The 13,343-nt window shown below is 32.4% G+C and overlaps 2 protein-coding genes across 11 annotated transcripts in view; both read left to right on the top strand.

The window, feature by feature from the left end:
• The window catches only part of LOC100118883 (MAP kinase-activating death domain protein), a 30,865-nt gene extending 20,014 nt beyond the window's left edge, over positions 1-10,851 (top strand). For 6 of the 10 annotated variants that reach the window (XM_031925745.1, XM_031925747.1, XM_016988190.2 and 3 more), the window contains 4 exons: positions 3,390-3,398; positions 7,047-7,119; positions 7,287-7,333; positions 8,324-10,851. In XM_031925745.1, the coding sequence (XP_031781605.1) occupies positions 3,390-3,398; positions 7,047-7,119; positions 7,287-7,333; positions 8,324-8,617 (423 nt within the window). In that variant the 3' untranslated portion in view covers positions 8,618-10,851. Of the gene's footprint in view, positions 1-920; positions 980-3,389; positions 3,399-7,046; positions 7,120-7,286; positions 7,338-7,539; positions 7,694-8,323 lie in introns of those variants that run through there. The other 4 variants (XM_031925749.1, XR_004226985.1, XR_004226986.1 and 1 more) reach the window with 4 other exon arrangements.
• Positions 10,852-10,970: 119 nt separating this feature from the next.
• On the top strand, positions 10,971-13,293 carry LOC100118917 (circadian clock-controlled protein). The gene is made up of 5 exons (XM_016988191.3): positions 10,971-11,678; positions 11,933-12,025; positions 12,354-12,620; positions 12,738-12,896; positions 12,999-13,293. The coding sequence occupies exons 1-5, from the start codon at positions 11,585-11,587 to the stop codon at positions 13,148-13,150; spliced, it is 765 nt and encodes a 254-aa protein (XP_016843680.1). The 5' UTR covers positions 10,971-11,584; the 3' UTR covers positions 13,151-13,293.
• The last annotated feature ends 50 nt before the right edge of the window (positions 13,294-13,343 follow it).

Genomic DNA, 13,343 nt, shown 5'->3' with positions numbered 1-13,343 from the left:
TCCTATCACAACGGCGGGCAGCTTTTGCCTTGAACTTCGAAAAGTTTGAGCAATACTTAGGTACTATATTTTCGGTGAAAGGTGCCCAAGTCTGATATAACCGCTCGCAATAATAATATCATTTTTATTTTTATCTCTTCCCAAAGTTTCTAACGATACGTTTACGTTTCACCGTTGTACTAGTGTTTCCCATTAATATTAACAAAACCACATTGGGTTTTTTTAGTCATTTCTTTTTCATTTGAAATCGCTAGTCAAGCTGCGTATTATATATATATATATATATATATATATATATATATATATATATATATATCCTACTTTATTTTCATTTGAATCCCTATTAATACTGTCGTTCCTTATGGTGAGTTCCTTAATATTAATTACCCTTTATATCTATATATAAATTATATATACGATTTGTCTTTACGTTATATCATATAAGCAGCGCGCACTGAGGAAATCAAGCTTTTATGTTATGAATTTATATATGATAATACCTTAATTATAATTTTTTTCTTAAGTATTTACATATTATATATAATTAGTGTATACACCTTGAGCTATATAGTACGTACTCAAGGGAATCCTTCTGAACGATTGGAGAGAAATTGTTTATAAGAAAAATCGTAGTAGGAGACGATTTTTTTAGCATAAATAAATAAATATATATATATATATATATATATATATATATATATATATATATATATATACTGACACTATGATTAAAAAGATCTCTGGAAAGCAATTGAAAATTTACTTTTATTAGTCTTTCCTTATTGAGAAAATTATGATTTTAATTATTTTTTGCCGATTATACATACTCTTTGTATTCTGTAACTCTTTTTACACGTTTATTGATTTAATTATCGAATTCTCTCTATGTTTTTTTTTCGTTTTAATTGCATTGATGCAAGGACCACTCAATATTATCTCCCATCGCTAAACCACCACGAAACTGCTTAATTATGTATATGTACGTATCTTCTCTCAGTTTTATGTAATGACTCTTCGAAGTGTATTTGATGAAAAAATAATATATATATACTTCACTTGTTGTCTTCATTTAAAGAACGCACAAAGCTTTGGAAGAGCAGCGATTGACTTTTATTAGTTACTAAGTTCTGCAAAAGCACATTTAGATAGAGCATTTTTGACGATACATCAAGGCTGTAAAGTCAAACACTTATGTATATGTCAGTTAAATTTTCACATTTTACACTTTGACAAATTTCATGATCGCATAATGGATCTTTCATATAATAGTTACACGATAAAATCTACAGCTATAGATGAGTTGAAATTCGAGATTACATTTACATTCATTCGTTATGATCATTTAGATGAGGAATTATGTTGCTTCACAAATTGAAACAATACTTCATAATATTCTAACGGCAACTTACAATAACTTTGAATAATCTACTGTCAGATCCTGCATACTGTGAAAAAAAATATTGCTATCGTCTTGAGTCAGTTCAGGTGAAACGGCCATGATTTGCACTTTGACTATGAAGTCCTCATTTCGTTATTCTTTAGCGCGCTTGTCGATACTTTTTCTCAAAAAATTACTGAAATCACTGAGCAGTTCACGTCGAAAGTTTACGTTTTGCATCTGCAACAGTCGAAGGGAAATGTGGTTGAATTAGATATCAAAATTATTTGGTCAACGAAAAGAGAAAATACTTCGAACGGTCTTTAACTGTGCATATTAAAATCCTCTTTATCTTTTATTTTCCTTTTTTCTCACTTTATATATTTTGATCTCTCTCTCTCTCTCTCTCTCTCTCTCTCTCTCTCTCTCTCTCTCTCTCTCTCTCTCTCTTTCTCTTTCGGTAACAACATATTATACACCGATTTTTTATGTTGGGTACATTCCGTTTTTTGAGCATTATTCAATGTCTTTATGCATGGAGCTCGATGTGCAGCTATACAGTCACTTTTATCTGTTTTATACATTTTATACTATATAATATTATTATATACATTATACATCACAGTAATATCGAATTCTTAAATCATAAATATGTATAAAGCGATGTATTATATTCCTTATGTGACATTAATACGACTTTTGTCACGTAAAGACGATACGTCATTTTATTTATTTATAGTCAGGAATTGTAATAATATACGCATTTTTAATTGACTCTTCAAAAATTTTATTTTTATTTTATTTTTCAGTTTTCATATAGCTATATGTACTTACTGTTTCATGAGTACCGATCTTTATGAGTATTATAAACAAAGATGATTGAAATTTGTGATTTTTTGCTCCCTATATTTTTATTCTCTTTTTTCTGTCTCTCTGTCTGTCTCTCATGACTATACTGTTTTTTTTTTTCATTAATCTGTATCCATATAATTATATATTATATATATATATATATATATATATATATATATATATATATTTTTTTTTTTTCATTTAACATAATTTCATTCTTGAAAAATATACTGTGATACACATAAATATAATGGCTGTTATTTTTTTAAATCTTGTATACTGAATGCTATGGATGCGATAAACGACTTCTCTATGTCGTGGTTATGTATGAGGAAAGTTTATTCACCGGTTCATATTATATATACTATACTATAAATAATAAGCATAAACGTTAACATCACTCAAAACGCAATCGCATTGTAAACTTATTCCATTTATAATACATTCACATGATATATAGAATAGATATTCCAAAATGTATAAGTCATTGGTGTGTGTGTGTGTGTGTGTTACACATAAATATAATGTTTTTTATTTTTAAATATACAAGCATCTCGACGAAACAATCTGACACACCTCTTTGTAAGAAAAAAAATTTACAAAGTTTTTTGGTCAATAGACTTTTCTCTCGGCTTAGGGAACTTTTGAGATGGTCCTTGAACAATGAACAAATAATCGTGATTTGATGATGCTGTTCTCTAAAACTAATTTATGTATGAATAATCGATTTTTATTGGCGCCGTCAAAGTATACAGAAGGTTATTTTTCTGTGAGATTTTGTTGCCCTGCTAATTTTTCAACCTACGTTTATGACTGACTAGCAGCCCTGTACATTTTTAACGCTACATCAGCAGAGTTCAATGAAAGAAAAGATTTAATTCCTCTGTCTCTCTGTCTCTGAATCTCATAATCTTCGTTTTGTCCCCGCTTTGTCTTCTTATCCCATCAGAATCCTTGATATCCGTGACTCTTTCAATCCTCTGTTTTAGTGTAAAAAAATGATTAAATAAAATTAAATAAAAACGGTACACCGAACCGTTTCTTTATCGTGCATTTACTGACTGGCAGGTGGATTATAATTTGAAACTTCTTTTTTTTCTGTTTTCTTGACCCGTCCGTGCGTCGGATCAATTGCCCTTGGCTGTGTGTGGGCAAGCAGGATTTCGAGGTACTATTAAAAATTTACTTTTTTAATTGACACGCATATATAACATTGTATTACTTTTCTAAGTACAGCAAATTATCACTATGTTTGTTAGTTATTATATTGACTTTATACATGATCACACCGACATGATATATTTTCTTTTTTGTTCCTCTCTCTCTCTCTATATATATATATATATATATATATATATATATATATATATATATATATATATATATACTGTATACCTTTTACTTTTCGATTTTTTGTTCTGTATATACGTTATTTTATTGATCGCCTTACATACCATTCGTTATATAGTTCGTTATATATACAACTATCATTTGTTAATGTTGGCCGTGTTTCGGAAATGCTTTCATACTGATTATTATTCTCGACTATTATTTCCCCACTTATATACTTATACTATTCTGTACGTAGACACCCATTACACGCAAACAAACACACTTGACGTTATTATTATTCCTTTTTTTTGTTCGTCGGATCGTTGAATAGAAACTATATTTATATACTGCAGAGATCGTTTTGCATAGAAAAATTTTGTTGCCGAAGATCCAGTAAACTTTACTCGTTCTCATTTCGAAAAACGCATGAATGTTGTTTTGAGTGTTTATTTTATTTAGCGAAAATCGAATAAAATTCAAACTATATATATATATATATATATATATATATATATATATATATTTATTTATATTTATATATCATGCAAAAGTCAAATGATTCTCAACGAATATAAACTATCTATCTACCGTGTATACAATAAACAGACAAAGAAGTATTTTTTAAGATAGACTGCTTTACTGAGGCCTGTTTAAAATGCTTGACGACATATTATTATATATGTATATATATATATTTTATTTTTAGTACTAAACATGTATTGCTTCTATACCTGTATTTGACTTTAAACGATATTGAGAGATGCTTTTTTGCCTAAGTCTATATATTATTCAACAGACAATAATAGAACGATTGGCATACGCATATATCTTTATTTTGCAACAAAATAGGTAGTTTGTAAAGTTACGAAGGTATCGATTACACGACAAACTGAATTTGATTGCCTTTTTATTGTTTTCATTCGAAACACACACGAAACACCTCGTTTATAATATACACTCCTACGACTAACAGATACTTTAATACATATACTCTAAACGCCAGTATTATTTTGTATTACCATCCACACCAAAGAAAAAGAAAAATTGCATCGACATTAATTGATCTTCTCTGTCCACATGATTGTATTTATCCTATCATATAATGATTGGTGTTAGCTGTGATATAAATGTTATATTTCGATATGTCGTTCAGCCGATTCTCATACCAGCAATTTTTGATCGCCCAATAAGGTGATGAAATAAAAACAAACATTAAACAAAACAGTAGTGCACGAATTTAAACAAATGATCGGTGAGATTGCTTAATGCGCTAAATTGTTGCTGGTATTGGAGAAGGCAAAGTGACTTGTTAGAAAGGATGTACTTACGTTCGTAAAAATCTAGAAAATAATCTGTTATACACTTGTCGTTTTGAGCTTAATCTATGATATATATATATATATATATATATATATATATTTTTTTTTCTTATTACCAGACGACAAAACACGATATAGCTAACTGATGCTTTTGTTTTGTACGTTTATTCTTCTTTCATTTGTTATAATAAAACGTTCGACTTGTACATCTAAGCGCATTTGCGAATGACTGATATGACGTATTGATCCTGACCTTTTGAATCCGCAGTAAAACTTTAAGTATGCAAAAATGATTATTCTAAAAGTGTAGGACAGTATCGAGTCTCGAAATGACTGATGCACCTACTCTTTATCTCTCTACTATTTTGATTCTATATTTTTCGGGGTACCTTTATTTCTTCATTATTTTTTTATTTCCACTGTAAAAGTCTATTTATTTAGCATTTTGATAAAGCGAATCCGACCATTTGACTTGAGAAACAGATCCGTGAATCATGTTTTCAACTACCATTTCAAAATATAGTCAAATGGTTGAATTCGCATGTTTCGAGCCTGCTATAAAAGTATACTATGTGAACATTCTCTACTATGCAGACTATATATATATATATATATATATATATATATATATATATATATATATATATATTATAGTGAAGCTTTCGCGATTGTAGTATATTGCAAAATACAACCCCAGGATAAAATAATAGATAACCTACAACGAAGTCGTGTAAACATGATTTCAACAAAGAAGCATTAAACCCTCTCCTGTATTATTTTATTTGGATAATTAACAGAAGATGCAAAAAAAACACTTGTTTGAAATCTCGCGCACGTTGTTAATGCTCGTCACTCTCGGTTAGTCGTAGCCAAGTTCAAGTTATAACTCACACCCACGTATATATAGCGCAGCAAATGTGTCGCACCAAAAACCAGAGACCAACGAGTCAAAGAGAAGCATGGTAGTGTTATCAAAGCCCTCTCTTATACAGATTCAAAATAAAAATCATACATTCAACTGGTCGCCTCCTCTCACCCCCATCTGCCGCATTTTCTCAAAATATACAAAAAGAACGATCGCAGCATCATCGCGTTACCCCCGAAGCACTACCACCGGCACCGCCGAATCCCATAAGTCATATTATTATATATAACTATCAACCCGTCTCTCCACACTTGTTACAAACTCTACAATGATATGATTGGTAGCCGAGCGCACCACCTCTTATAGAAGCTGTATTACACGCGCGATGCGAGTTCGTCGATGCGCGGGTGTGTTTTACATATCGCAACTGCAGCGAGTTAAGACGAGTTTAGGCCATCTCCAGAGTTGCCTCCTGCCTGCCTGTATTATATACTAATGCCTGTCGCTGCTGCTCTTGCTGCTGCTCGCTGCCTCGATCCTCAAAGCTTCTTATTACCACAACCCATTATACAATATCCTACCGCCTCTGCTGCTTTATTCATAATACACTGACCCTGCAATCATATCCTCTGCACCGCATGCTGATGCCGCTGCACGTGTTGCGTTATAAGTTTCTGATGTGTCGCCGCGAATTATTTTGCATCGCGAGGTTGTGGACTGCGACTTTTTTGCGAGGTTTATGTCATGTGGGGGCACGATGATGTCGGTGTGAGCTGCGATGCGTCGACGAATATACTTGCGGGCGTGTTTCGTGACGCATCGCAAGACACAGAATGCAACTTTCTACATGTGCATTGTTGAACACGAAACTTGCACACGGCCTGCCAACTCTTATATTATATTATATTATCGATGTTGACTTCTCGTAAACGCATGGCTGAGTGAATAAATACCACCACGAAACTCGAATTAAATATAGATATACCACACGTTTATTTTTCAAAAGTTTTACAAAAGAAATAAATCATCAACACAAACTCTCTTTCTCTCTCACACACACACACTCGCACACACACACACATACACACACGCACAGAAGTTTTCTGCCCACGAATACGTATAATCGTTCCGTAGTTTTTTGCGTGTGTGCCAAACAAGAGTTTTAGACAAAGTAGTGTACTTTTATTTTATTTTTAATTTTTTTTTTTCAACGACAACTTGCACGCATCGCTTAGGATATTATTACGAATCCAGGCAGTCACTTCTCGCCCCGACTAATTGCAATCGATGTTGATTTCAGTTTTTTGTAAGACTCGAGCATATCCGCAAGTGCTTTACTCAGAAGGGTGGAATCTTCGTTTTGGAAGAGTTCAGTGAGTGTCCACTACTGTGTTACTATAACAAATCGAGGGATGAAAGAAATTTTTTCACTTTTGAAATTCATGATATAGTATAGTTGATGAAAGATGTCTTTCTTATAATTCGTCCGTTCTTGCAAACAGTTTATTAATCACTCATGTTTCTCTTCTCTTTTTTCCAGATCCTAAGACTAGACAAATAATTCAACGTAAATATAAGTCCCAAATGGTGAGTAATGAAAACCTTCAAAGCATATGATAAACTATATACATATTAGAAATACGAATCTGTTAGTCGTTGTTGTTCACATATACTAGACATAATCTTAGAGCAGTAGTGTATAGAGTTGTACATTATGAAAAAAAAAATGAATTAAAAAGTGTATAAAGGACACAAACAAAAACAACAAACTTGGTTTTTCTCGCACGCAACAGGCCAGCGAAGCAGTTCGTTGCATGCACAGAATCTTCTCGGTTGCGTTAACCATGCAACTGTCAGCGGAGGCTCGCCTTGTAGAACAGTCCGATAGCAAAAGTACTGCATGACGTCACTGTTTTCTTTTCCTTTACTTTTGCGCCGTTGCGCTGTGTAAGTTTTTCTTTTATTTCTCTCGTCTCTTGTTTTATTTCACGACACCTGTCTCTCATTTTTCAATATAAAATTTTCTTTTACTCTGTGTATATTGTTTGAACGTATACGTTAGAATTGTATGTATGTATATGTATGTAAATAAAGCATGCATTGAATATAAACGCTATGAACTTGTACACATAGTTCATAAAATAACGCCAAACTTAGTCATAAGAAAACGCAGTTCTTTCATAAGATAATATTTCAAATTGCAAGAGTTATAAGTATAGGTATGCAGAAATACCCAAAGCACGTTTTTCTTAATAAATCATCATTTACAATTGCTCGCAGTCTTGTATTGGTAAAACTATCTGGATATTAAAATAGATTTTAAAAACTTTTTCATCAAACAACCTACTATAAAGTTATGCTCAAAACTCATGGAAGAAAGATCAATAATCAATCAATCACCGTAGATCCGCATAGCTCATATATAATTGAACAAATAGAACAAATTGACTAAAAGAGAATCTAATTAACAGCACGACTATAAAAGACAGCTAACCACCGTCAAACGTATACATAATGCATCCCCACGAAGTAAAATCTCAAAAAGCCTCACGAAAAACTCGCACATCCCTTTTCCAGGCGGATCAAATTTGCTACTCCGTGCTCTGTCTCTTCTCTTACGTGGCTACGGGCTCGGAGCATCAATCCAAGCACCATCACCCGCAGCAGCATCATCAGCAGCAGCAACTGCATCCGCAACAGCAGCAGCAGCAGCATCAGCACTCTACGAGTCCGAGGCCGTCGAGCGTTGGCTTGGCAGCGCAACACCATCCCCTGTATCCCCATCAGCAGCAGCATCAGCATCAGCAACAGATGCAGCTACCGACGCGTCGGGGCTCACAAGTCGACTCGCTGACCCACCGACATCACTGACACAGAGGCAGGCACTCTTTGCCCCTCGTGCACAATTACGAGGGATGCGCACCTTACGCTTGTTTACCTTGGGTGTGATATAATATTGCAGCTTCCGCGAGAGGATGATTATAATTATTGTAAACTATAATGTATAACCCAGTCTTATATATGTATATATATATATATATATATATATATATATCCGCTGCACCCAAGAAATGCACTCGTTTCTCGACGTGTTCGCGCGATTTTTACGTTTCACCTTGTTGGACTCGTCCGTTTTGTTGCAAAATTTACTTCTCAAGCTTCATTTGAAGGTTGAAGGTGTGAAGAATAAATGATAAACATATAAAATACGCAAAGAAATATTGAATCTGAACCACTTTGATCCAACTTTAGATTTTATTGCTTCATCAGCTTTTGTAGTATTGCGTTTGATTGAATCGTGGTTGACCCTTTAATCAATAATTACATGTTAAAATTATTATGTATGAAGGCAATTAAGAACCTATAGACTGTCATAATTAAAATTTAAGTATATGCATTATAATTATATCTCAATTACTATTGTAGTAGAAGAACAAGAACAAACCCTGTAGTATATCGCGCGCATCATACACGATGTAAAAAATTATCTAAGAGCAATGTTACTTTAAAAGATTATTCTTGGATAGAGAACTATTGAATCAAGAGTCATTCATAAATGACTAAAATGACAACGGAAAATAGGGATATAAGCGCGGCTCTTGCTTCATTCGTTCCGTAAAACATTTATGTCACATAATCCTATCTATATAGGGGCAGTGCAAATGTTAATAATCCGCATATCAGTTGTCGCCAAGCGTCCAGCTGAATTCGCACGTCGTGTACGGCATCGAAAAATTACGCGAGATTTGGAAAGAATTGACACGCACTCATGTGCATACGCGCTTAGAAGAAATCGATGCATAAAAACTTTTCGTTATCCTTATATGATATAACTTTCATTCGAATGGAATAATAAATTTACGTAAGATGTAGTTCAAACATAAGCCGAGACAATACAACTTTGATAGAAGCGATTTTTGGTGAAACTAAAAGATAACAACGTTTCTTTTTTCACGCGCATGATTCTTTCAGAAGGAGTTGCAGATCATGTTCATGCCGTAAAACGGAAAATTGTGCACAAAAAAATTAGATTAACTAAAAGAAGAAAAAAACAAAAGAAAAAAATGTTTGCGCTATATCTGTATATTATAAAAAGAAACAAAATTATAAGTAATAGCGACCAGATGGCAATTCTTCATTGAATATAATTATTATACGTTTGCTTGTTGTGTCTGGAAATGGAAAAGGCGACATTTGATTAACAAAATATAATATATATATATATATATATATATATATATATATATATACGTTTTGTTTTATCGTTTACAGAAATAGACAATGAGGTGTAGAAGATTGAGGTTTCTGAATACGTCGACTTTGGTATATATAATTTATACCCACATTGCTATTATATACAAATATATAAAATTCTTTTGAATACGTCATTCAAAAATTTTTATGTTTACTTGTGTGTCGTTTATTTTATAGAAAAAAATATAAAATGTTGTGTAAATATATAGCTAGTATCGATCAGCTTAGTAAAAGATAAAAGCGTCGTTTGAGCAGTGGAAAAAGTCTTAAAACGAAGAGACCAAAGCAATACCGTGGAACACGTTAGCTTTATATGTGTGACTATTACTTGACTTTATTGTTTCCATTGTTGGACTGACCGTTTCGAATTGCTTCTCTTGTTTAATTTCAACAATAAACAGATACATAGTATATATTTTTGTTCAAAATTAACAAATTTTAACACGTTGGATTAAATGATATATATATATATATATATATACATTCCATGATCATCAACTGTTTGAGGAACGGGAGAGGCCACCAAAAGTTGAAGAAATTCGGAAGCAAAGTCCAATATATGGCGTATTTATATGCATCCACGTATTTGTAAAAAGAAAAAGAAGGAAAAGAAAATTAACAGAGCATCCTGAATAACTAGAATGTTTGTAAATATGTATATTTTTAGAAAGGTGCATACACACTCGCGTTCCAGAACTTATTCGTGCGTTGATTGTTCGATTCCTAATGCAAATAAAATTCATATCCCCAGAGTGAGAGACCAAGAATCCTAATGTGTACGATATATCATTACGCTACTGGGATCGAAAGTCATAGAAAAATAGAAAAATACAGAAATATGCCTACATGTCTTTCATTTTGTATCTTGTCGATCGATCCTTTGACCTTATTTATCTTCTCTTAGCCAATTTTGCGCATTTGTGGAAGACAAAAAAGTCTACACGCGGCGTATAATACGAAATAATAATCTTATGCTAATATGCTTACATCTCTGCAACAAAGTTTCAGTGAAAAATTCCGCTTCTAATAGCTTAGGCAAGTATTATTTGTGGCAAAAAACTATCAACTGACTTTTTGCGTCGTAAAAACAATCTTCTGGTATTTTTGACGCGTCTTCTAAAAGTGATTTCTCTTATATCTGCATCAGGAGTGCGTAGCATTATTACATATGATGTCTTAATACTTTGATTCTGTTCAAAAGGTCGAGTATAATAATGCCTTATTATTAATCTCGTTATTGAAAATCATTGATAAAGTTATGTGCAAATAAATTATATATACATATAATACGCGGAAATTAACTTGTGAAATCGGGAATCAGTCAAAAAAACAAAACAAAGATTATGTGTTTATACTTCTTCAATATTTGCATCATCAATATATTATTAAATTTAGAAGGTGAACCGGCGGACGCATTGGATTTTACAAAAAATCTGAAACTACAACATTTCACAAATGAGATGCAAGTTTTTAAGGTAACTCCCCACTTATGATAAGATTGCTTGCAATGTCTTCGCAATAGAAGCTATATATAAAGGAAGGTTTCAATTGATTCAAAATATCATTGTGCGTTTTGCCTTCACAATGTTGTCGAAATCAGTTTTGACTTTTTACTGTGCACTGCAGTTATTAGTGGCACTTGTGTCATGTGCATTTGTACAAAATGATTATAACTTACGTGAGTAAACATTGTAGACTTAAAAAAATATTCTTGATTCTTTTTATTGCAAACGACAAAAATCGTTATAAATTATTTATTTTTATTTAAAAAATATTTGTTCGCAATCATCAATCGCGCGCGATTTTTGTAGACGCATAAAATCGATTGTTTGTTAAATTATTAATTTTTCACCTGGAATAAATTAACAAATTCAATTTTAAAATGTATCATCTTTACGATTTACTTAAGAACAAAATTTTATCCACGTTTAGCATCAAGTGTAAAAATCTGCCAGCGAGACGACAGTGATTATAACTCTTGCATCACCGATGCTGTCCAAGAATCATGGATGACATTCGTGCAAGGTATCAATTTATTTCACATAACGACAGCTTTGAGTACTCATTTCTAACACAGTCCATTAAAATCATTGCAAATTGCAAAAAATATTAATCTGATCGGTCTTTACATACTTCATTTTTATATTTTATATAGTAAACGAAAGTTTATATCCTTTGCGGGCTTTGGAAAAACGTACATTATGTATTTATTTATTTATTTATTTATTCATCCAGTTTAGATTTACATATTATATGGATTAGATCCTACATGTAAAACCCTGCAAGCCCTTGCATATTTTGTATGTACAAACATATCGCATTATAATTATACTATGATTTTATTATTATCAAGGTATTCCTAAATTAAATGTACCTGTCCTCGATCCTCTGGATGTGGAAATGGTGGAGAACAGTGTTGAGACTAATCAGTTCGTTGGCTACATGGTAGTACGTGACGCAAAGATCTATGGTCTAGCCAAAACGAAATTCTTGTCAGTGAGACCACAGTTTACAGACAATCGCATACATTTGGAAATGGACGTCGAGATTCCAAAAGTATTCATCAAGGGCGATTATAAGAGCGATGGATCTGTAGGTTCTTTCAATATTGGTGGCAAAGGTATATACAATTAAACGCCACGATAATTTATTTTTTCTTATCGAAAATTCTTGCGTTTTTATTTTAATAAAATTAATATCATCATATTATAATGTCTAAATAATTAATTCTGAATAGGACACTTTAACGTGAGCATGGTAGGCCTGACCGCCACTTGGAGTTTGGACGGTCGTATTGAGAACGACAGGTGGATCGTCGAACACTTAATCGTCGATCCAGAAATTCAGGGAATGAAAGTTTATTTTAGCGATCTATTGAACGGAGACCCGATGCTCAGTGAGTTTTATAAAAAGCCTTTATATTGTATCAACAACACATTTTTTTTTAGTCAGATAGAAGTCATAAAAATTTGGTAAAACAAAATTAAATTTATTACAGATCAAGCAGCCTTGACTATTGCTAATGAATATTGGCCTATAATATACAAAAGAATGAAGCCCATCGTTCAGAAGCTTTCTGACCCTCGTTTGACGGACTTTGTCAATCGCTCAGTATTTTCGAAAGTTTCTGTATCAAAAATATTTCCGTAATTCGTTTTATGACGTTTATAATATAATTCTTAGTACTTATAATGCCAGCGTAGAAAAATATTTATAATCGCAACTTATGTTTAATAATAAGCAACTTGAATGTAGTAGATATTATATGATTAAAACTATTGCATTACTATTTATGTGATGTGTTATAAAACAAGTCTTATTAGATTATAAACCGTATACTTTC

Source organism: Nasonia vitripennis (assembly GCF_009193385.2).
Source record: "Nasonia vitripennis strain AsymCx chromosome 3 unlocalized genomic scaffold, Nvit_psr_1.1 chr3_random0004, whole genome shotgun sequence".
In the NCBI taxonomy this organism is placed as follows: Eukaryota; Metazoa; Arthropoda; class Insecta; order Hymenoptera; family Pteromalidae; genus Nasonia; species Nasonia vitripennis.
The sequence above is the reverse complement of the archived record's forward strand: the minus strand, read 5'-3'. Positions and strand labels throughout refer to the sequence as shown.

What these genes read in the sequence shown, in the direction of transcription:
- LOC100118917 (XM_016988191.3), top strand. Translation starts at nt 11,585, where the DNA reads ATGTTGTCGAAATCAGTTTTGACTTTTTACTGTGCACTGCAGTTATTA. An exon ending in ACAAAATGATTATAACTTAC is followed by an intron (nt 11,679 to 11,932) that starts GTGAGTAAACAT and finishes ATCCACGTTTAG; the next exon opens with CATCAAGTGTAAAAATCTGC. An exon ending in GAACGGAGACCCGATGCTCA is followed by an intron (nt 12,897 to 12,998) that starts GTGAGTTTTATA and finishes AATTTATTACAG; the next exon opens with ATCAAGCAGCCTTGACTATT.